We start from the raw sequence: 18446 nt of genomic DNA on the forward strand, positions 1-18446 counted from the left end.
CTGTACAAAAATCATCAACAATGGTCTAGATTGCTGGCACTCTAGGACAAAGCTCCCGAAAACAGCTTGGCATTCAATGAGTTAAAGAAAAGATAGAAAATAACTATTTGTGTGTGCTGTAAAGTGGTTAAAAGAAATAAAATCGGAATCGGCTAAAATCGGTATCGGCAGGTCAAACTCTATGAAAAATCGGAAATGGCCCAAAAAATTGCAATCGGTGCATCTCTAATATTAATAGGAACGTGTATCTTACACCAGGAGATTCTTCTTCATCCTCATCTCCCTGAAAGCTTGTTGCTTGGGGAGTTATGACCCTTTCTTCAGCTCCAGTTGCTCTGTCCATATTACCCTGTCTTACAGCCAAAGATTGACATATTAACATTGAACAGTAGTGATCTACCAGGGGGTCATTTCTAGAAAAGTTAGCAACGACGTTGCTCAACCACCGTGGTACGACACAACTTGCGACCAAACAACGACATTGTTACACCTGGTTCCAGAAAGCATCGTACCTGTGTCGCAATTCGCTACCTCCGACGTTCGAACACCGTAGTTCCAACAACGTTGTTGATGATGCAGCGATACATATCATTGGTGGAAACAATGGCAACGTGTAATACCCCACCCCCTACAAATGTCCGGTCATGGCCTATGTCGACATTTTTCTAATTTAAACCGAGTGATTGATGCGGTCATTGTCATTGCCTTCAGCAAAAACCTAAACCTATTGCAAGCATACAAAACAGTTAACTTAAGCCGACCTATATTAGTCATTATTTGGGTTAAATATCTATGTTGGAAAAAATATATAGCCTGGACGAATTACTGGGTATCGCAAGTTTTACCAACTGTCTCGTGGCTTAATGGCAGAGCGTTGGTGCACTGCGCGCTCAGCCAGAGTTCGCATCCTATCTCTTCTTTTCACCTCTGAGTAAGAGTAGGCCTACGAGACACAACAATAGGTATTGACCATACATATTTATTTACTCTACAGAGAGACCAATAGGTACAAGACATCAGTCAAAAACAATTAACCCTCTAACCGCTCATGTCGCAATATTGCGACAAGCGTCATTACAGAATAAAACAGACGATAGACGCGAGTACAGTGTAAAATCTCATTTGTACTCTTGACCACTAGTTGGCAGACACCCAGAGCTTTGATTCAAGCTCAACCTTTTTTTTCAAAGTTTTCAGGAAGCTCGCGAAAACACGCGAGAAACACACGAAGAAGACGTGCATTTCCTCCATAACGCGGAAGCGATGCGGGCCTTAGTTTTGCACAAATTGAAGCGGAAATACACCAAATGTTGAAAAAAAAAAAATTCACGTGTGATGAAGTCTTGGGTCTGTTATTCACCTATTCTGATTCTGAAGGAGAATATCTGCCTTTTGGAGAATATGATCGATCGTCTACTGACTGATAGTCACGGAGCGTCTGTGAATGGAGGTGCGTCTTTTTCGACAGTGTTCACTAAGCATACCATGCTTATTTCGACCCTCTGCCCAACATAGCTGGAGGTGCCAGTGACAATAGTGATGATGGTGTCCGTAATGGACGTGGTATAGACAGCAGGGGTTGTAAAAATAGGGCTCTGAAGAACTTCAAAGTCACCCGCGATATGGAACTGATTTGACCAGGCTACTTTATTGTATAGTAGCATAGGGTTTGTGATTATAGTAATAGTTTACTATTGTTGGTTTACATGTGACTGTGTTCCTGTTCATTTGTTATGTTGGTGAAATCACAAAAAAAGAAAGTAAAACTGCTCAAATATGTTCAACATCTAGTATCTACTGAAATGTGCATAATTCACGGTGGTTGCCATTCAGTGACGTCATAATATGCTAATTAGATGAGTAAATTTACCCCCTTCATAAACTTCTGGTCATACTCAATGATTTTCACATTTACAGTAGGATCTCTGACCACTTGCAAGCCATGACCTTTTGAAATTTTGATGTAAAAATCCAATTTATATTTTTTAAACCCTGGCGGCTAAAGGGTTAAATACGTGTCACACTAGTTCACCTGCACGTAGCGAGAAGCAAGACGACAATCTCACATCATAAGAAAATCGCAAGACGACAATCTCACATCAATAAGAAAACCTACAACGCTGGGATAACAAGTCACCTGCTTTAACCACTACACCATTTCTCACTGTACTGATTTTAAGTGTCCGTGAAGATTATAATACTAGCTTTTCAAAAACCAAGGCAATACTCGAATTAACATATAGGAAGTATGAGCCAAGTAGGGGAGTCAGTCTCTTAATCAAAATAAAGCTACAGGATAGATCAATCATTGAGTCACGAGATAAACATCCACTTTTTAATTTTTGGTTAGGCGCTCCGGACACCAACAGGAACTACCAAGGAACGACAAGTGCGACAAGTGCGACCTAGGGGCAGTAGTTCAAACGACCAAACTTTGCGTCCTTGTTTGCGTTTGAGAGTTCGAACTACCCTTTCTAGACACCAAATCCAAGAACGATGGCGCAAACTACCAAGGTTGAGACGCAAGTTAGCAAACAACGCTTTCTAGAAACGAGCCCCAGTATGGCCGATGCCAATATTTAGGGAGAAGGGTGTCCGATGGCAGATATTGTCAGATTTCAGGGACTTTTCTGGAAAAGGTATGCGGATTGGAACCATAAATGGTCAAATAAATGGGCAGAGCCACTCTATAGGACTAAAGAGAAGTGAAATCAATTTCAACTAGTTTCCTGTTGGGCACTGTTTCTACTGCACAGCCTCATGGACAGTTTGGTGACATTGACCTGACATAGAATAACAAACTGAAATACATTAACTCATCTGGCAGCCGGGCCTAGAAAACTGAGAATGTGCCGTGTTTAGAGTTTGAGTAAAGCTTTTGGTATGTGATTTGTTCCGATGAAGTGCCAATCCGTCAAAATTTAACTTAATAGCTTTTTTTTTCTCCGCAAAAATAAGTTTGTGTTCATTTTGATAACTGATTTGTCTACATTCATTAGCAGATGCTTTTGTGCAAAAAAATTACATTATATTTTTGACCAAACGAAACACAACAGAGAGGTAGCTCACCCCTACCTTCAGTATTCCCAGACATGTGTGTCGTCTGGAGAGATCTAAGTCTAGTGTAATAAATGGCAAAGAAATAAAAGTGTGGTTCCACTTCTTTGAAGGTGCAGTCAGGGATTTTATGAGATTTTAAGCCCATAAAATTTTTTGTCACATTCAGCAATCATCTCCTCACGACAGCTAGCTGCATATTTTTTTTATATTTGGGGAGACTGCGAGTGATGGGCTCTGACAACACAAAATCCTGCAGATGGCGCTTGTAAATCGAACAGAAAGCATCTAGTATTGCTTTCATTTTACGAAATATATCCTCTTTTCGTCAATCTACTGTTTTGGCCTATTTTTCTACCTCATGCACGAGCAGAGATGAAGCTGACCTAAACCTCGCTTAAATAAACAAGGCCAAGATGCCACTAACTTTAGTTAATGGAGCGGCTTCAGCCCCAAGTGAAATTCTACACTAGTTCAAGCCAGGCTATTTCTGTTAAGCGCTGCCTTCATTATCGAGGTTGATGGAATACCCCTCTGGTATCAGAGGCTAAATCATCAGCTGAACACATCTGCAAAAGGCATTACGTTAACTCCAGAGGCAAAGTAAACTATCATCTATCAGCCACTTTGGCTAGTAGGCCAAAAAGTTAATTTTGACCCCTGACTAGGCTATATACATATAAATATAAAAACCATAACTCATAAAAAAACGCTTAGGCCTAATTATCTAAGTGCATGCTAAACAGATATGCTTTAAGATCCTACGGTGGCGCATTGCATTCACATCACAAAAAAAAAATCAGATTCTCATAAATTATGAGATAATTATCTCATAATTACAAGATAGTATCTCATAATTATGACATATTATCTCGTAATTATGATATAATTACGTATTATGATATATCTCGTATTATGATCGTAATTATTATCTCATAATTATATCGTAATTATGAGATAAGGATAGGCTCCGTGCTGAGGATCTAAACAGCCTTTAAATAAAAGCAAGCACATGTTTCCTACTGATTTCCTGCTTTGAATGACTTTCGTACTTTGAGAGATTAACGTGTCTTTAAGCATAAAAAAATAAGCCTGTCAAATCGCCAACAACTCCAAGGGCACAATGTTGCACATTCACAGTCCTAACCAGTAGGTGGAGGTAGGCTTACTACCTAAGCACATACCTCCATCCACGTTGTCACACGCACGCCTATTGTTTATTTTGTGCAGCTAGACTAGTTTGTTCAAGTGGCATTGATGAGTTAAACAGTCACATTTTTTCCTACACGGTATTATATTGAGAGAAAAACATTAGCCTTTGAGTATTTTAATAGTCAGTTGTAAACAAATAACCCTTCTTATGTAACCATTCTGTAAATGGACTGAAGTTGGCTCTAAATATCTACTTTTATCGATTATGCTAACCGTTAGCATCTCTATGGGATTTCTTATATACATTATCCATAAGCTAACACATTAGTTTCTATTCTGTAACTTGAAATGCTAGTCTACATGATTGCTCTTAACCCTTAGAACCCTAAGCTGTTTTTAGGGCATTTTCACTACCTTTATTCATAAGGATTTATTCTGGTCATTGTAAGTGCCACACACACATATTATATATTGTTTTTTTCAGCAGAGTCTAGGCTATTCAGATCTGCCATCATTTAATGTATTAGTACTAGCATTGATTTTATTTAGATTTTTAAAGAATTAAAATATAAAAATCATATTATAAAAATTCTTATATTTTGACCTGTATCTCACCACAACAAGCTCAGAGCTCTACATGCATTTCATGTGTGTGTAGGGCAGACTGTCCTGAAACGGGCAATATAATTGCCATGTTGGAGGGATACTGGGGCTGAGCAATTTACAGAAATATGTGGTGTGTGATTTACGGAAATAAATGCCATTTTTTATTTAGCGATGAAAAATGACCATTCTGCGCTCCATATCTGTGACACGAACTGATCTGACCTGACTTGACCCAAGTTTGCCTGTTAGCATGTGTGACTATGGTGTATGCACTCATGATGATTCTCAACTTTTTACTGCATTGCCTTGAACAAAGTAAAGGCAAAAAAGGTGTTTCTTTGTTGAACAAATTGGGATGCAATGTGAGCCTCGAATTGGATGCCATGCAGGAATTTGCTAGGATCTCAAAACCGGATTATGAACATGTTTTGCCATAGAGAAACACACGATAGCGTTGGATTATAAACATGCTTTGCCACAAAAACAGACAAAAACAAGTCCAGCTATATGAAGTTATTATTTTGCTGTCACTTCGTCTGTTTTATAACCCAGAAGGATGTATTTGGTATCAAATGATAGCTCTGTGTCTCCTCTTTCATCTAACATACGTGGCATATATATCCGATCACGGGTCCGCGAGTAATTACTCCGAGAGTAATGGGTGTGCAGCGTTGGTTTGTGTACATGACGTTAATATTTTGCAGTCACTTCGTCTGTTTTTATAAGCCAGAAAGATCGATATCCATGGTACCAATGGATAGCCCTGTTTCTCCTCTTTCATCTGATATGCTTGCCATATCTATGCGATCACGGGTTCGCAAGTAATTAAAAAGAGAGTAATGGGCGCGCAGGTGAACACAGAGAAGTATAGACTTTAAATATTATGCAATATTATTTAATTTCATGATTTTTTTTTATTTTCATACTTGATCGTACAGACAAGTGTGTAGTCTCTTTGGAAAGCCCCACTTCTTCTCGGTCATAAAATAAAGGTTTTATCTCGTTGTGATGAACAGTCGCGGAGCAATGTAACAGAGACGAAAGGGTGTGTTTTTTGACGCACTTTGCGTCAATCGGGTTCTAAGGGTTAAACAAAACATCGAAGGAAATAACTGAGATGGACTCTGTTGGTCTGCTTAGTTTTACAGTGAATCCTAAGTAAAAGTTTGAAAGGAACTTCAGCTTCAGACTTTCTCTTGGGAAGCTGTTAGGCCTATCTATCTTCTCTAATGTAGCTGGCTAGACCATGCCATTGCCAAAAGTGGAGGGCAGAATTGTGGCAATGGCATAGACCATAATTATCTCGTAATTACGAGATAATTATCTCATAACTAGAGAATGTAATTCCAGGGAATTACGAGTGCATGAAAATGGTTGCTGAATTAAATATTGTTGAATATTGTCTAAAATATAATCTAAGTAAAAAGATGGAGGTCAGATAGGAAAAAAGCTGTTGAGTAGTTTAAATAGTTAAATTATTTTATAGCGAATTATTGTATTGAGGACTTATTTTGAAGTTGAAGTTGAGGACAGAGGAAACAGTTGGCGGGAGTTGTAGTTGATGACGACTGACAGTTGGAATGGCTGAACAGTTAAATAGTTGGATAGTGAAAATGGTTAGGTTATTTAATAGGGAATTATTGTAGTGAGTACTGTTATTTTGAAACAGTTGTGGGCAGAGGAAACAGTTGAAAGAAATCAGAGTTGACAACTGACTGTTGCTAGAGTAGTTATGGTGGTTGCTGTGCTGGTTGCTAGGTTAATGATGTTGGTTGCTAGGTTTTAACTGTGAATATGGTTGGAATTATTGTAGTGAGGAGTTTTATTTTGACAGTTGTGGGCAGAGGAAACAGTTGACGGGAGTCAAAGTTGATGACAACTGACTGTTGCTAGAGTAGTAGAGTAGTATGGTGGTTGCTATGCTGGTTGCTAGGTTTTAACTGTGAATGTGGTTGCTAGGCTGTTGCTAGGGTACTTGAAGTCGTTGCTAGGTTGTTGCTAGGGTGTCCATGGTGGCTACTATCAGAAATAAAGGAGTTACTACAGTGGTTTGCTAGTATAATCATATTGGTTGCTATGGAAACTGACATAGATGCTTAATTTCAATGGTTGCTAAATTGGTTGCTAGGTAGGTGGTGGTTTAATATAGTAGGCTAGAGGCTTAGTTGATGATAACTGACAGTTGGAATAGTTGAACAGTTAAATAGTTGGATAGTTTAAATGGTTAAATTGTTTAATATAGAATTATTGTAGTGAGGACTTTTATTTTGAAACAGTTGTGGGCAGAGGAAGCTGTTGAACAGGATCTGTAGTCTTAATAGAGCCATATTGTATACTTAAAGCCTGAGACAGACAGTTGCTGGAGGTGATCGGAACACTTGGCATAGGATTCTAAGTGCCCTACTGTGATGTCATAATCGCCAATGTTAAGTCTATGGGGAAATTTTTGTAGTTTTTAATTAATAGTTTAAAAAGTATAAAAGTTACAAAGTTGAAAAATACATACTACGCAACGCAGTTTGAATGAAGTTTCTATGTTAAACGGTTGAAGCCGCATTAAACGCACAAAAAGCATCAGCGGAATAATAATAACATATAATAAGAATAAATCGGATAACAGTAGAGTGCATTTTCATGCACTCTAATTATGAGATAACCTGATTTTTTGTGTGATGTGAATGCAATGCACCATGCACCATAAGATCACACATCATGTGAACGAGTGGAATCTAAGCTTTCCAATGATATTAGCGCCAAGTTGATGTGATAAATGGTTCGCGAGAAAATTAACATTAAACTGACATGCAATTTAATTATATTTGCATTTTGCACACAGTGCCCATTACTCTCGGTTAAATATCTCACTAACCCTTTACACAACACATGGCAAACCCAATATCACAATAAACAGCCAATCTTCCCGAATATGAGGATATAAAGCATGCCTCTGTGCTGAGTAGGCTAATCCGGTTTTGAAATTGCAACACATTTCTACAGTCTCATTGGGGCGAAATTATAATGTATTCTAATGTAAACTATTTGTCAGTACATACATTTTTTGTAAATTGCCAAAGATTATCCCACTATAATGGTTCTTATATTGCAGGTTCCAGCCAATCCCACTTACACAGATAAATTAATATATTTTTATTGGCATGCTTCCTAGTGACATTCATGCAAAAATATGAAGAAAATCAAATAATAAGACACAAATATTTTTCTTCTTGATATAAAGCCTGCCATAAGCTATATGCAAACATTCACATCATTCGTGATATGGGTACATCCTGAAAAAGGAAGAGCATGTAGGCTATAGGCTAGATGGCCATTACAATGACCAATATCTTATCTTATATGAACTAGCTGAATAACACAGGTGACCACTTCTGCATAATTTCATGGAGTGCTGAAATGTACACATTTTTGACCATTTCTGAACTGTGAAATGTAGCATATATGTTTTGTGGTTGTGAACTTATTGCAATATCACCATAAGTATTTCCCCTGTGTGTGCATGGTTATAATTCTGAAGTGCAAAATAGTTTAGGCTACAGCACAAATATTTCCATAAAAATAAGCATGTCTGACCTCTGAATTTATTTTGAAAGTGCTCCTGATTGATGCATTTAAAAGTTAAAATATACAAACATTTCTTAAATTCTTACAAAACACCCTTAGGAGGACGACACAGCATCAGATGAACGCAGGTTCAGACCGAGGTCCTAGTAGTAGATCCCTTTGATACCAATGTTAATTAAACTCGGGACCCTTACCTGGTCCCTACACCTAAGAACCATGGTGCACTGATACGTTTTTTTTTTACTGTATGGTAATGCTGAATGAGCCAAACAAAAATGTCCTAGCCTATGCAGCAAAATTTTGGTTGGCCCCAGCACATCTCACTCCAAGGTTTTTGGAAAAGTTGGCAGCCCTGGGATTGCTATGTTACACACTCCAACCCCCAATGTTTATAATGTTTGGCTCCGAACCAGGGTGAAAGTAACTTAAAAGTAATGCAGTAGTAGTGTAGGCTAATAGTAATACAATTCAGGGACAGTTAAAACTACAGTAATAATATAACGTTTTTAACTTGCCCAACACTTCATTTAAATGTATTTATCCAACCCCTGTATTGTACACCTTTACATAATGAAAGTAATGTTAGTCCTTTTGAGTAAAATGAGAGATATTTTCGAGTGGAGTTTGTGTGAAGTGGTCATCCAGCACTGAAAATGAAATGTTACCTCATTCCCGAATTACCTCAGGAATGCTAAGCTAAATTACAAGCTAGCGTTAGCAAACGCAAATTCGAATGTAATCCACTTTTGTTATACATAAATGTTAGACACCATTTTTAGCATAATTATCTCATATCAACAACCTTAACAGAGTCCAAGTTGTTAACGTTATCAAATATAACGTTACCTCGGATGAATCTTATGTTAGCTGCCATCATTACTCCAGCTGGATGTAATTTTAATATTGCTCGTGCATGCCACGAGGCAGTCTCCATAAATGTAACATCACAAATAAAATAAATAAATAATGAACTGTCAACTTGTAGTAACTTCTAGTAGGTATTTATCTCCCGCCTAGTGCTAATGTTACATTTAACTCCCATAACGTTAACGTTAACTTTTTTCAGTGAACAAGTTCGATCACCAGTTCATGCCCACCTACCTGTCTTATCTCCGGTTTTTCTCTTTGACCTGCTGAAATCATAGACTGTATACACGCACGATCAGTCTATGGTTGAAATGCTTTGCACGCTGCCATATGTGCTCAAGTTCCTGGATGTCACGTTCTTTCGAACAGCTCATCCCAAAATATGCTGCTTCTGGTTAACTGAACGAGATATTTGCACAAATAGCTTGAGAAATCTGTTCCTACCATGCCTACATGTCAAACTGATTTCGTGCACGATCCGTTTGTTAAACTGGGTTTACCATTGATAGATTATTATTTACGTTGTTGCGCTTGTTGTTTTTTTTTTTTTTTTTTTACTCTTCAAAACATTTTAATTGAAGACTGATCAGGCAACCTTTATCGTGTTCCAATGGGGACTTGCCACACTGATCAGGTTGTCCTTGTCCTTTCTTGAATTTCCCCTGGGTATCAATAAAGTATCTATCTATCTATCTATTTATCTATCTAGCCAGCAAAGGGTCTGTCCATCTGCAGACCAGGCCAGGGACGTGCATTGGGGGTTCAGCCTTGCTGTTGGTCATGGGCGTAGATTTAGGGTGGGACACTAAGGACTAGTCCTAATCAATATTTTAATATGACAAAATTATCCCCACCAATATTTTAGCTAACTTGTGCTGCTGATCATTCCGACCGCCAGCACAACAGTACAAGAAACGTAGTCATGATTTGCTGAAAAACAGAGGGGGAGGGGGAAGGGTTATCTGACATTCACGCTACAGTAGGCCTACACGTACAGAGAGTAGGGTTGCCAACCGTTCCGTAAAATACGGAATCGTCCCGTATTTGCAAGGAAAAATATGTGTTCCGTATTGAACTGATACGGAACGCATTTTGTTCCGTATTATTGAGAATCAACTCGTGCAAATCCATGACAGATCAGTATTATAATTTAGACTATGAACGAAAAATACACGATTTGTATGAAATAACAAACCTCTCAGTTTGTCTGTCATCACTATCCCAACAGAGAATGCACTTTTCATTTGAGCCACTGCGAGTCACGTATATTACGCTGATAGCGTAGCGTGAGATGACATGTCTTGTCATGAATTTTACAGTGCATCTGTGCAAGATAAACAAATAGGCTAGCCTACTTGCTGCAGAGACAGAAAAAAGCCAGAAATAAAATAAGGCTTCACCAAATTCAGAGCTTTTGGAGCAGCTTGCTATGTTCAATATATTTTTTTCTATGACAGCATATCCACCAGCAGTTTTCAGAGTTATTTGGTTTGAGTATAATAGGCTACAAACAGTTATTTCTTTATCAAGTGTTTTTGCATCGAAATGATTCTTGTTTTGCACCAGATAGAAAATGAGTAGGCTAGTGGCTATAGAATGTAGTACATTATGTGCGCATTTTAGTAAATAATAGCTCACAATTTTGTAAAATGATGCACTATTTAGTACAATAATACATACATAATTTCAACCCCCCCCCCCCCCCCCACTAACTGAAGTGGATGCCGGTGAACTGAAGTGTATTATCGAAACACCCCCCCCCCCCCCCCCCCACTAACCCCGTTCCTTATTTTCATATCAGAAAGTTGGCAACCCTAACAGAGAGTGACAAGCAAAGGCTACTGCTTGTTTGCACCGGCAGTCGAGCGGGTGTCAACGACAACGGTAAATTAGGGCTGTCTGCCTACATAGCCTATCCCAAAAAAGGCCAGAGTAAAAACATTGTGATATTCCCTTTGCCCTTCAGCATGTACATGTTTGCCCCTTTTTGTGGTTTGTAGGCCTAGATCAGCTATGCCACCCAAAAATACTTAGTTTTTTCATTGCAGTCTAGGCAAAATAATTAGCCATACAAACTGGTGACCAGGCTTTCAAATGCGGATTTTACTGTGTAAATATAGCTGTTAGGATATTACCCAGGATATTGTCACAGCTAACCTAGCTTCTGCAATCTTTCAACCAAAGTTAGGAGTCATGTTGATGTGTGCCGCACGGACAGCTAGTCACCATCACTGTTAGGCTAATTGAGCTACCAATCTTGCAGTCGCAAGAAACAATGGATCCAGGGCCGGCCCGAGGCATAAGCGAACTAAGCGGCCCCTCGACCCCTGCCAATCGAGTTTCTTTTTTTTTTTTTACATAATAAATAACGTAAACAAGTGACATCAATGAATGAATAAATTAAACAATTAATAATTCAAAACAAGAAAATTCTGATTTCATGATAAACATGCCTGCCTACCTCTACTGTGTCTGCCAGCCTTTGAGTCACGCGCATAAACTAGACACCTCGGGTGCATAGACAATTCGTGCAGACACTGCATCAAGTTCAAAAATCGGAAGAGATGGTAATGTTAAGAAAAGTCACAAAAAAGGACGTATCCCTCTGGTGCCGAAAACAGAAAGAAGAAAATGACAGAGGAGGAGAAAAACGAGCAAGATACAGGTATGTTTGCATGATTATTTACAGTATGTTTTGTGCTTGAGGTAGCTAGCTGTCATGATCTAATATAAGCCATCACCAGAGCTAAATCCCCGCCATCAACAGAGAAATGTCTCCCATTAATATACATTTATCTAGGTGTATTTTAGATGTCAAGGATATTGGGATTGTTTTGGATGTTCAATCAAGCATGTTCCCTAGCCAAAGGTGGGCTTATGTTGTAAATTGAAGTTAGCTAGCTGACTGAAGTGGACATTAGCACAGTAGCTACATGAAAACGTAGCTGAAGGCAAATTTACCACAGAGGGATTGTTTCTGATTTCGCACTTGAAAGTGTTGATAGTTTATTACTGTTCTATAATATGTGACATAGTGGTAAGTCTGATAGCAACAGCAGGCTAAGCCCAGGCTCCCAGTCCCAGTCCCAACCCCAACCCACTGACTAGCGCGACTCTGGGCATCGGTAACGTTCCAGCTTCATAGGCAAAGATGGAACAGTACGCTCTGCTCGATCTTTGGAGAGAGATGGTAGTGTTTGAGAAAATATACCATGTTGGGTGGGGAGACTTCTGTGATGAAAATAGACTTTTTGATTAAGATAGTGGCAAGTGATGTAGCGGTGCTACCCTAATATTTAGGCTGCAGTAGATCACCATGTTAAGCGTTCACTATACGGCAATTATGCCTCATTTGCCAATAGAATATGAATTGTTAGATGTGGAATTGCTTGTTGATGAGTGTAAGTAATGATAGCAAAATAAACTCATTCTGCTCGATCAAATATGCACTTATGCAATATTTTAATTTTTTTCATCAAGTGTCTGCCTCCATGGCTGATGACACAGAAGGTGAGGTTTTCTTGATGGCAAATGGTTACATAGCCTGTTAATATGACATGACACATTTAACATAGTTTTTTTTATTTATTTATGTATTTATTTAATCATTGCAGATTCGTCCACTGCAGAGTTGCAGATGCCTGAAAGCCAGGAACGAAGTAGGAATAAGTATCTATTTTTTGGGACATCTTATTTTTTATTATTATTGTTTGTCTATTTTGGTTTTATTTTGTAGTTGAATATTGCTCATTTAATGCACATTTGCGGATTTATTCTGCAAATCTGTTGAAAAACAAGTCATTAAACTGATGTACTTGTTTACAACAAATACAAATGCTGTTGTATTTTGTTATTTGTCAATTCAACTTCAGTAAACCACCCTTAGTGCTTCACTTTGAATATGAATGTTTCAAATAAATCTGTGATTTTAGTACCCTCTAAGATTAAAAGGTGACAGGGTTGGTGTAAATAACAACTATATTAATACATTGGTTTACCAAGCACATGGGGCCAGAAGTCTAGAGCGGAGCCCCAAAACATTTTTGGCATGTGAGCAAGGATGGATTACTGAATGAGCCTACCGAGTCCTTATGCATCTGTGTCCAGGGGGACAGTAGTTCATAATCAGTCACTGTATTAATACATAACTGTATTAATTTATAATATGACATTATAGTGTGAAGTTGTCAATTATCGCCAAGCACAGGTGACTCTGCGTTGTGGGAGGGGGCCCCCAAATCAAATTCTGCTTAGGGCCCCCAAAAGGCTCGGGCCGGCACTGAATGGATCCGAGACATTTTCCTGTTCCTATATCCTATTCCTATATTTTCCTATAGGCTAATGTATTTGTGAATGTAGCCTGCACAATGCAGAGAAATAAAAGACTAGATATACCGCATAGCGTTCCGCGAAAAGAAATCACACTTCAATTTGTCTCCATATTTTACTCCATCCCCCACTCTTGAAACTTTTGTGTAAAGTGAAAACCAGCGCCCCAAGTGGTTGCGTTCCTATCGAAGAGCAGCCCTGACCTTTTTTTTAAAAAAAATACTGTGAAGCCAAATCAGCGATCTTATCCACCAAAAATATTTCAGTGTCTATACAGTAATAATCTTCTAACTGTGAAAATGTCAGACCATATTTTGCCTCATTTAAAAAAATCGAAATTGCTCCTTTTGTTCCATAAACGAACTACAAAAAAGCCACGTGACTTTACCCTTCGACGTTACTCACGGTAGCATGGTTTGTTTATTAGCCTGGTTAGCATTGACACTTAACACTTACTGCCAGCTCTTCATGTGAGTAGAAGCTCAACACCAGTTATCCAGACATAAAGGTTATCACCACGCGGTTTACATCACCTTCCGTTATTACAAAAATATGTAAGCCAGTTAAGCAAATTGCTGTATTGATCAGTTAGAGATTAAGCGCCCAAACCTGTGACGTCACATGCAACTGTAGTTTGTTATCACCATGTTACGACAAAAACTCAAAACAATTCAACTGATCCTAAAAATAAGGTATGACCACTTGAAGCAATAGAGGTGACCCCAGTGCCTAACATATGGAAGGCATTAAATTAAGATCCCAATGTGCACCGAGATATATTTTTTCTAAAAAATCCCATCCCCTCCGCTAAACTCTAGGAACGCAACCACTAGATGCCGATGAGATTACTTTCCCTCCCTATGCTTGTTTGGCATGCCTGAGTGTGTGTGTGCGGCTGCACAGAAAGTAGCCTACTGGTGCTGAAAAGGTGAATAGATTGTAGAATAGCCAAAAAAGATGTAGCATTGTTATAAAACCTTTAAAATCTCTAAACAATCACAAGTAGGGCAGTTCATCACAGTTCATCCATTGCAACTGGATTGATGAAAGGTCACTTACACATGTGTAGGCTACATTGTATTTGGGAAAAGCAAAAGGTATCAGCATAATGTTATTTATTTATTTATTTATAAACAAAAACACCTCTGTCAGTTCCATGCCGTTTTCAACAGCTATCAAAAACAAAAGGTCATTTTTGGATGGATGGATTTTTTGTGAATGTTTCTTCTTCTACATAAAATTTTAGTCATCTTTAGTTCATGTGATACTTAATTTGTGCATTGACAATAAAGTAACAGTAGTCTGAAACGTTATTGTTAATGCACAAATTAAGTAACAGTAGTCTGAAACGAAATGCTGTTTTACATCTAACCAGTGGTGCAAATAACTGACATGTCCTTGATGAAATGCGTCGCTAGACTGTTCCAGCCTGATCTCAAAACAAGTGTAGTACATATGTGTACGAAATGTCACTGCACATTAATTCGTAAAACCTTGTACTAGCGGTCGGTTTTGAGGGGGGAGGAGCGTTCTGGTCATTTTTAATTTCCCGGCCCCGATCAGCCCTATAAACGGGCGATTTAATTAGAAAATTGCATTAATTTCAGTCTGGGATTTACATGATGCGCTATAGGCTATATTTAGGGCCCGAGCACAGAAGGGCGCAAAGCCCTATTGTTTTTGTAAGGATTATTATTATTATTATTATTATTATTATTAGGGCCCGAGCACAGAAGGGTGCAAGGCCCTATTGTTTTTGTAAGGATTATTATTATTATTTATTATTATTAGGGCCCGAGCACCGAAGGGCGCAAGGCCCTATTGTTTTTGTAAGGATTATTATTAGGGCCCGAGCACCGAAGGGCGCAAGGCCCTATTGTTTTTGTAAGGATTATTATTATTATTATTATTATTAGGGCCCGAGCACCGAAGGGCACAAGGCCCTATTGTTTTTGTAAGGATTATTATTATTATTGAGTATTATTATTGTTATTCTACTTTTTTGCTTTCCTGTTTTTGAGGTGATGGTCAATGGTCGAAAACTCTTGAAATTTGGCACACACGTCAGGTGTCACGCATCGCAGTTAGGTACAAGAGCTTGACCCCGGGCGTGGCCCAGGGACTCGCTAGCGCCCCCTTAGGTGACTGATCCCGTGGTTGGCAAATATTTTGAGGTGGTTAACATAATCGAAAAGTCTTGAAATTTGGCACACACATCAGGGGTCACACAAAGCAGCTAGGTAAAAAAGCTTGGCCCCGGGTATGGCCCATAGACTCGCTAGCGCCCCCTTACGCCCCCTTAGATGACTGATCCCGTGGTGGGCATATACTTTCAGCTACAAACACCAAATTTGGTAGGTGTGTGTATCTCCCCAAGATGAACAACTTTCGTATGTACAATGCATTAGCCACGCCCAACAGGAAGTGAGGTATTTGGGATTTTGTGCAGACTAATATGTGATGAAATATGTCATGAATCATGATGCCAAAAGAGGTGCTTCCCATGGGTGAAAACGCATAAAATTTGGCACACACATCAAGTGATACAGTGAATAGACAGGGATAAAAGCTTGGCACCGGGCGTTGCCCAGGAACTCCATAGCGCCCCCTTATGTCACTGTGACTTGTGGTTGGCATATAGTTTTAGATACACACACCAAATTTGGGGGGTGTATGTAACTCCCAAAAACAAACAACTTTTGTATTAACATGCCATTAGCCACGCCCACAGGAAGTGAGGTAATTGAGAATTTGTGCGTTGTGGACATGATCAATTTTAACGTACTCCTCCTAGACGGTTGATCCGATTCATGTCAAAGTTGGTATACATGACGCCGAGATGTTCCTGATTCTAAATTGTGAAGCCTTTTTTTTTATATGTTGTAATTTGACAAAATGGCGAAATTGTTCATTTTAATACCGTTCCACACAAACAATAAATGTGTCATAATTCACCATGCATGGCTTGAAATGTTTTAAATTTTACAGGTCATTAAAGACCATGTTAATGATAATATTCACATGCCCATAATGCATGTTTGGCATAGCGCCACCAATTGGCAACAGAAAGAATGACAATTATCCTGATGTCACATGATCAATTTGAACATACTCCTCCTACACGGTTTGTCAGATTCATTTGAAATTTGGCAAACATTATGCCAAGATGTCGCTGATGTTAAATTGTGAATGGATTTTGGAATGTTGTATATTTGATATGATTTTAATATCTCACCACATAAACAGAAAATGTGTCATAAATCACAGTGCATTGAATGAATGGTCTGAAACTTCTCAGGTTAATAGATATCATGATTATGATGATATCCAGACACCCAATGGGCCTGTCTGGCATAGCGCCACCGCCTGGCATAGCGCCACCACCTGGCCAAGCAGGAAATGTGCCAGAAATGGACAATGCCTTAAGTGATTGATCTGAAACTTAATAAAATATTGGATATCATTATTGTGATCATATTCACATGCGTAATTCACAGGCCTAGCATAGCACCGCCTTCTGGCCAAGCAGGAAATGTGCCAGAAATGGACAATGTGATTGATCTGAAAGTTTACACAAAATTTGGATATCATTATTGTGATGATATTCACATGTCTACTTTCCATGTCTAACATAGCGCCACCATCTGGCCAACCAAAAAGTGTATCAGAAATGTTCTTTGCTTAAAATGAATGGTCTGAAATTTCTCAGGTTAATATATATTATGATTATGATGACACCCAATGGGCCTGCCTTGCATTGCGCCCCCACCTGGCCAAGCAAGTACATGTGGCAGAAAATAAAATACAAAAGCAAATAGCACACGCATCAAATATGTACATTTCTTCCTTTTGTTGGTTCCTTTTGTTTGCTTTTTTAATGTTTTTTTTATTTCAGTCAATGGCCAGAGGTTACCAGCACATAGCCAAATATCAATGCGTCAGTAATGTCTCGTGAGTCCTGAGGTTATGTCGAATGATGTGCTCTTTGTGCAGATCCTCTGGATGAGGTTATTCATAAAACCAGCGTAATCTTGGTCTTTGGAAACCTTTGTCCCTGGTGATCCTCCTCTTCCGGTTAATTGCACGTTGCTCTGCTGTCTTACTAGTATTAGACATTGTCGAATCTCTGTCTAATGGCCCACTCACCGTCCAACCAAGCACAGTCTTGATGGCATATGGACCTTTATTAACACTCTGAATGACCTCCAAAGGTTCCAAGGCTTGGGGCATGTTCATACCTATCAAAAGCTCAACCTCTGCTTCTATATCAGGCAGATGAACCTGCTTCAAGTGTGGCCAGTCACTCAGATCCTGCTGTCTTGAGATGTTACATCTGTTAACGGGCATTTTACGCTGTGTGAAAAGATTTGCCAAAACAAGTTGCCATCCAATCCAGACACCTCCAAGTTTGAAACAATACAGCTGTCCACAATCTTTTCTTGTCCCATCGTACGCAAGAGAATCCTTGTTTTTCTCCCAGAAAGATTCAACCTATCCATGAGACCCACTGTGCAAAAGGATGCTGAACTCCCTTGGTCTAGAAAGGCGTATTTTTCGATTATTTTTTGGCTTTTCTTTGACTTTACCTTTACTGGGATGATGGCAAGCTTGCAGTCTTGCTCACCGGCCCCAGTAAGACCACTTGTCTGGACTGCAACAAGAGAACGATCTGCATCGTGATTAAGATCATCATCATTCCTCTCTCGGTGGATGTGGAGTATACTTGGGTGTCTTAAGTTACAGATTTTACAGGAGAGGCGTTTCCTACATTCTTTACTGATGTGCCCAGGACACAAGCAGCCGAAACAGATACTATTCCTTTTAAGAAAGGCAATCTTCTCATCGTGTGGCTTGTC

General features: G+C 39.0%; 2 protein-coding genes across 10 annotated transcripts in view; one reads left to right on the forward strand and one right to left on the reverse strand.

The window, feature by feature from the left end:
• The window catches only part of msh5 (mutS homolog 5), a 115128-nt gene extending 105378 nt beyond the window's left edge, over nt 1–9750 (reverse strand). For 2 of the 9 annotated variants that reach the window (XM_042107496.1, XM_042107490.1), the window contains exons 1-2: nt 9496–9745; nt 254–349 (exon numbers count right to left, since the gene is read on the reverse strand). In XM_042107496.1, coding sequence (XP_041963430.1) covers nt 254–349; nt 9496–9537 — 138 coding nt within the window. In that variant the 5' untranslated portion in view covers nt 9538–9745. The other 7 variants (XR_006034698.1, XM_042107491.1, XM_042107493.1 and 4 more) reach the window with 7 other exon arrangements.
• Nucleotides 1–18446, forward strand: part of lypc (ly6 domain containing, pigment cell) — a 161874-nt gene that overhangs the window by 128633 nt on the left and 14795 nt on the right. The window lies entirely within an intron of this gene.

Source organism: Alosa sapidissima, chromosome 10, assembly GCF_018492685.1.
Source record: "Alosa sapidissima isolate fAloSap1 chromosome 10, fAloSap1.pri, whole genome shotgun sequence".
NCBI lineage: Eukaryota > Metazoa > Chordata > Actinopteri > Clupeiformes > Clupeidae > Alosa > Alosa sapidissima.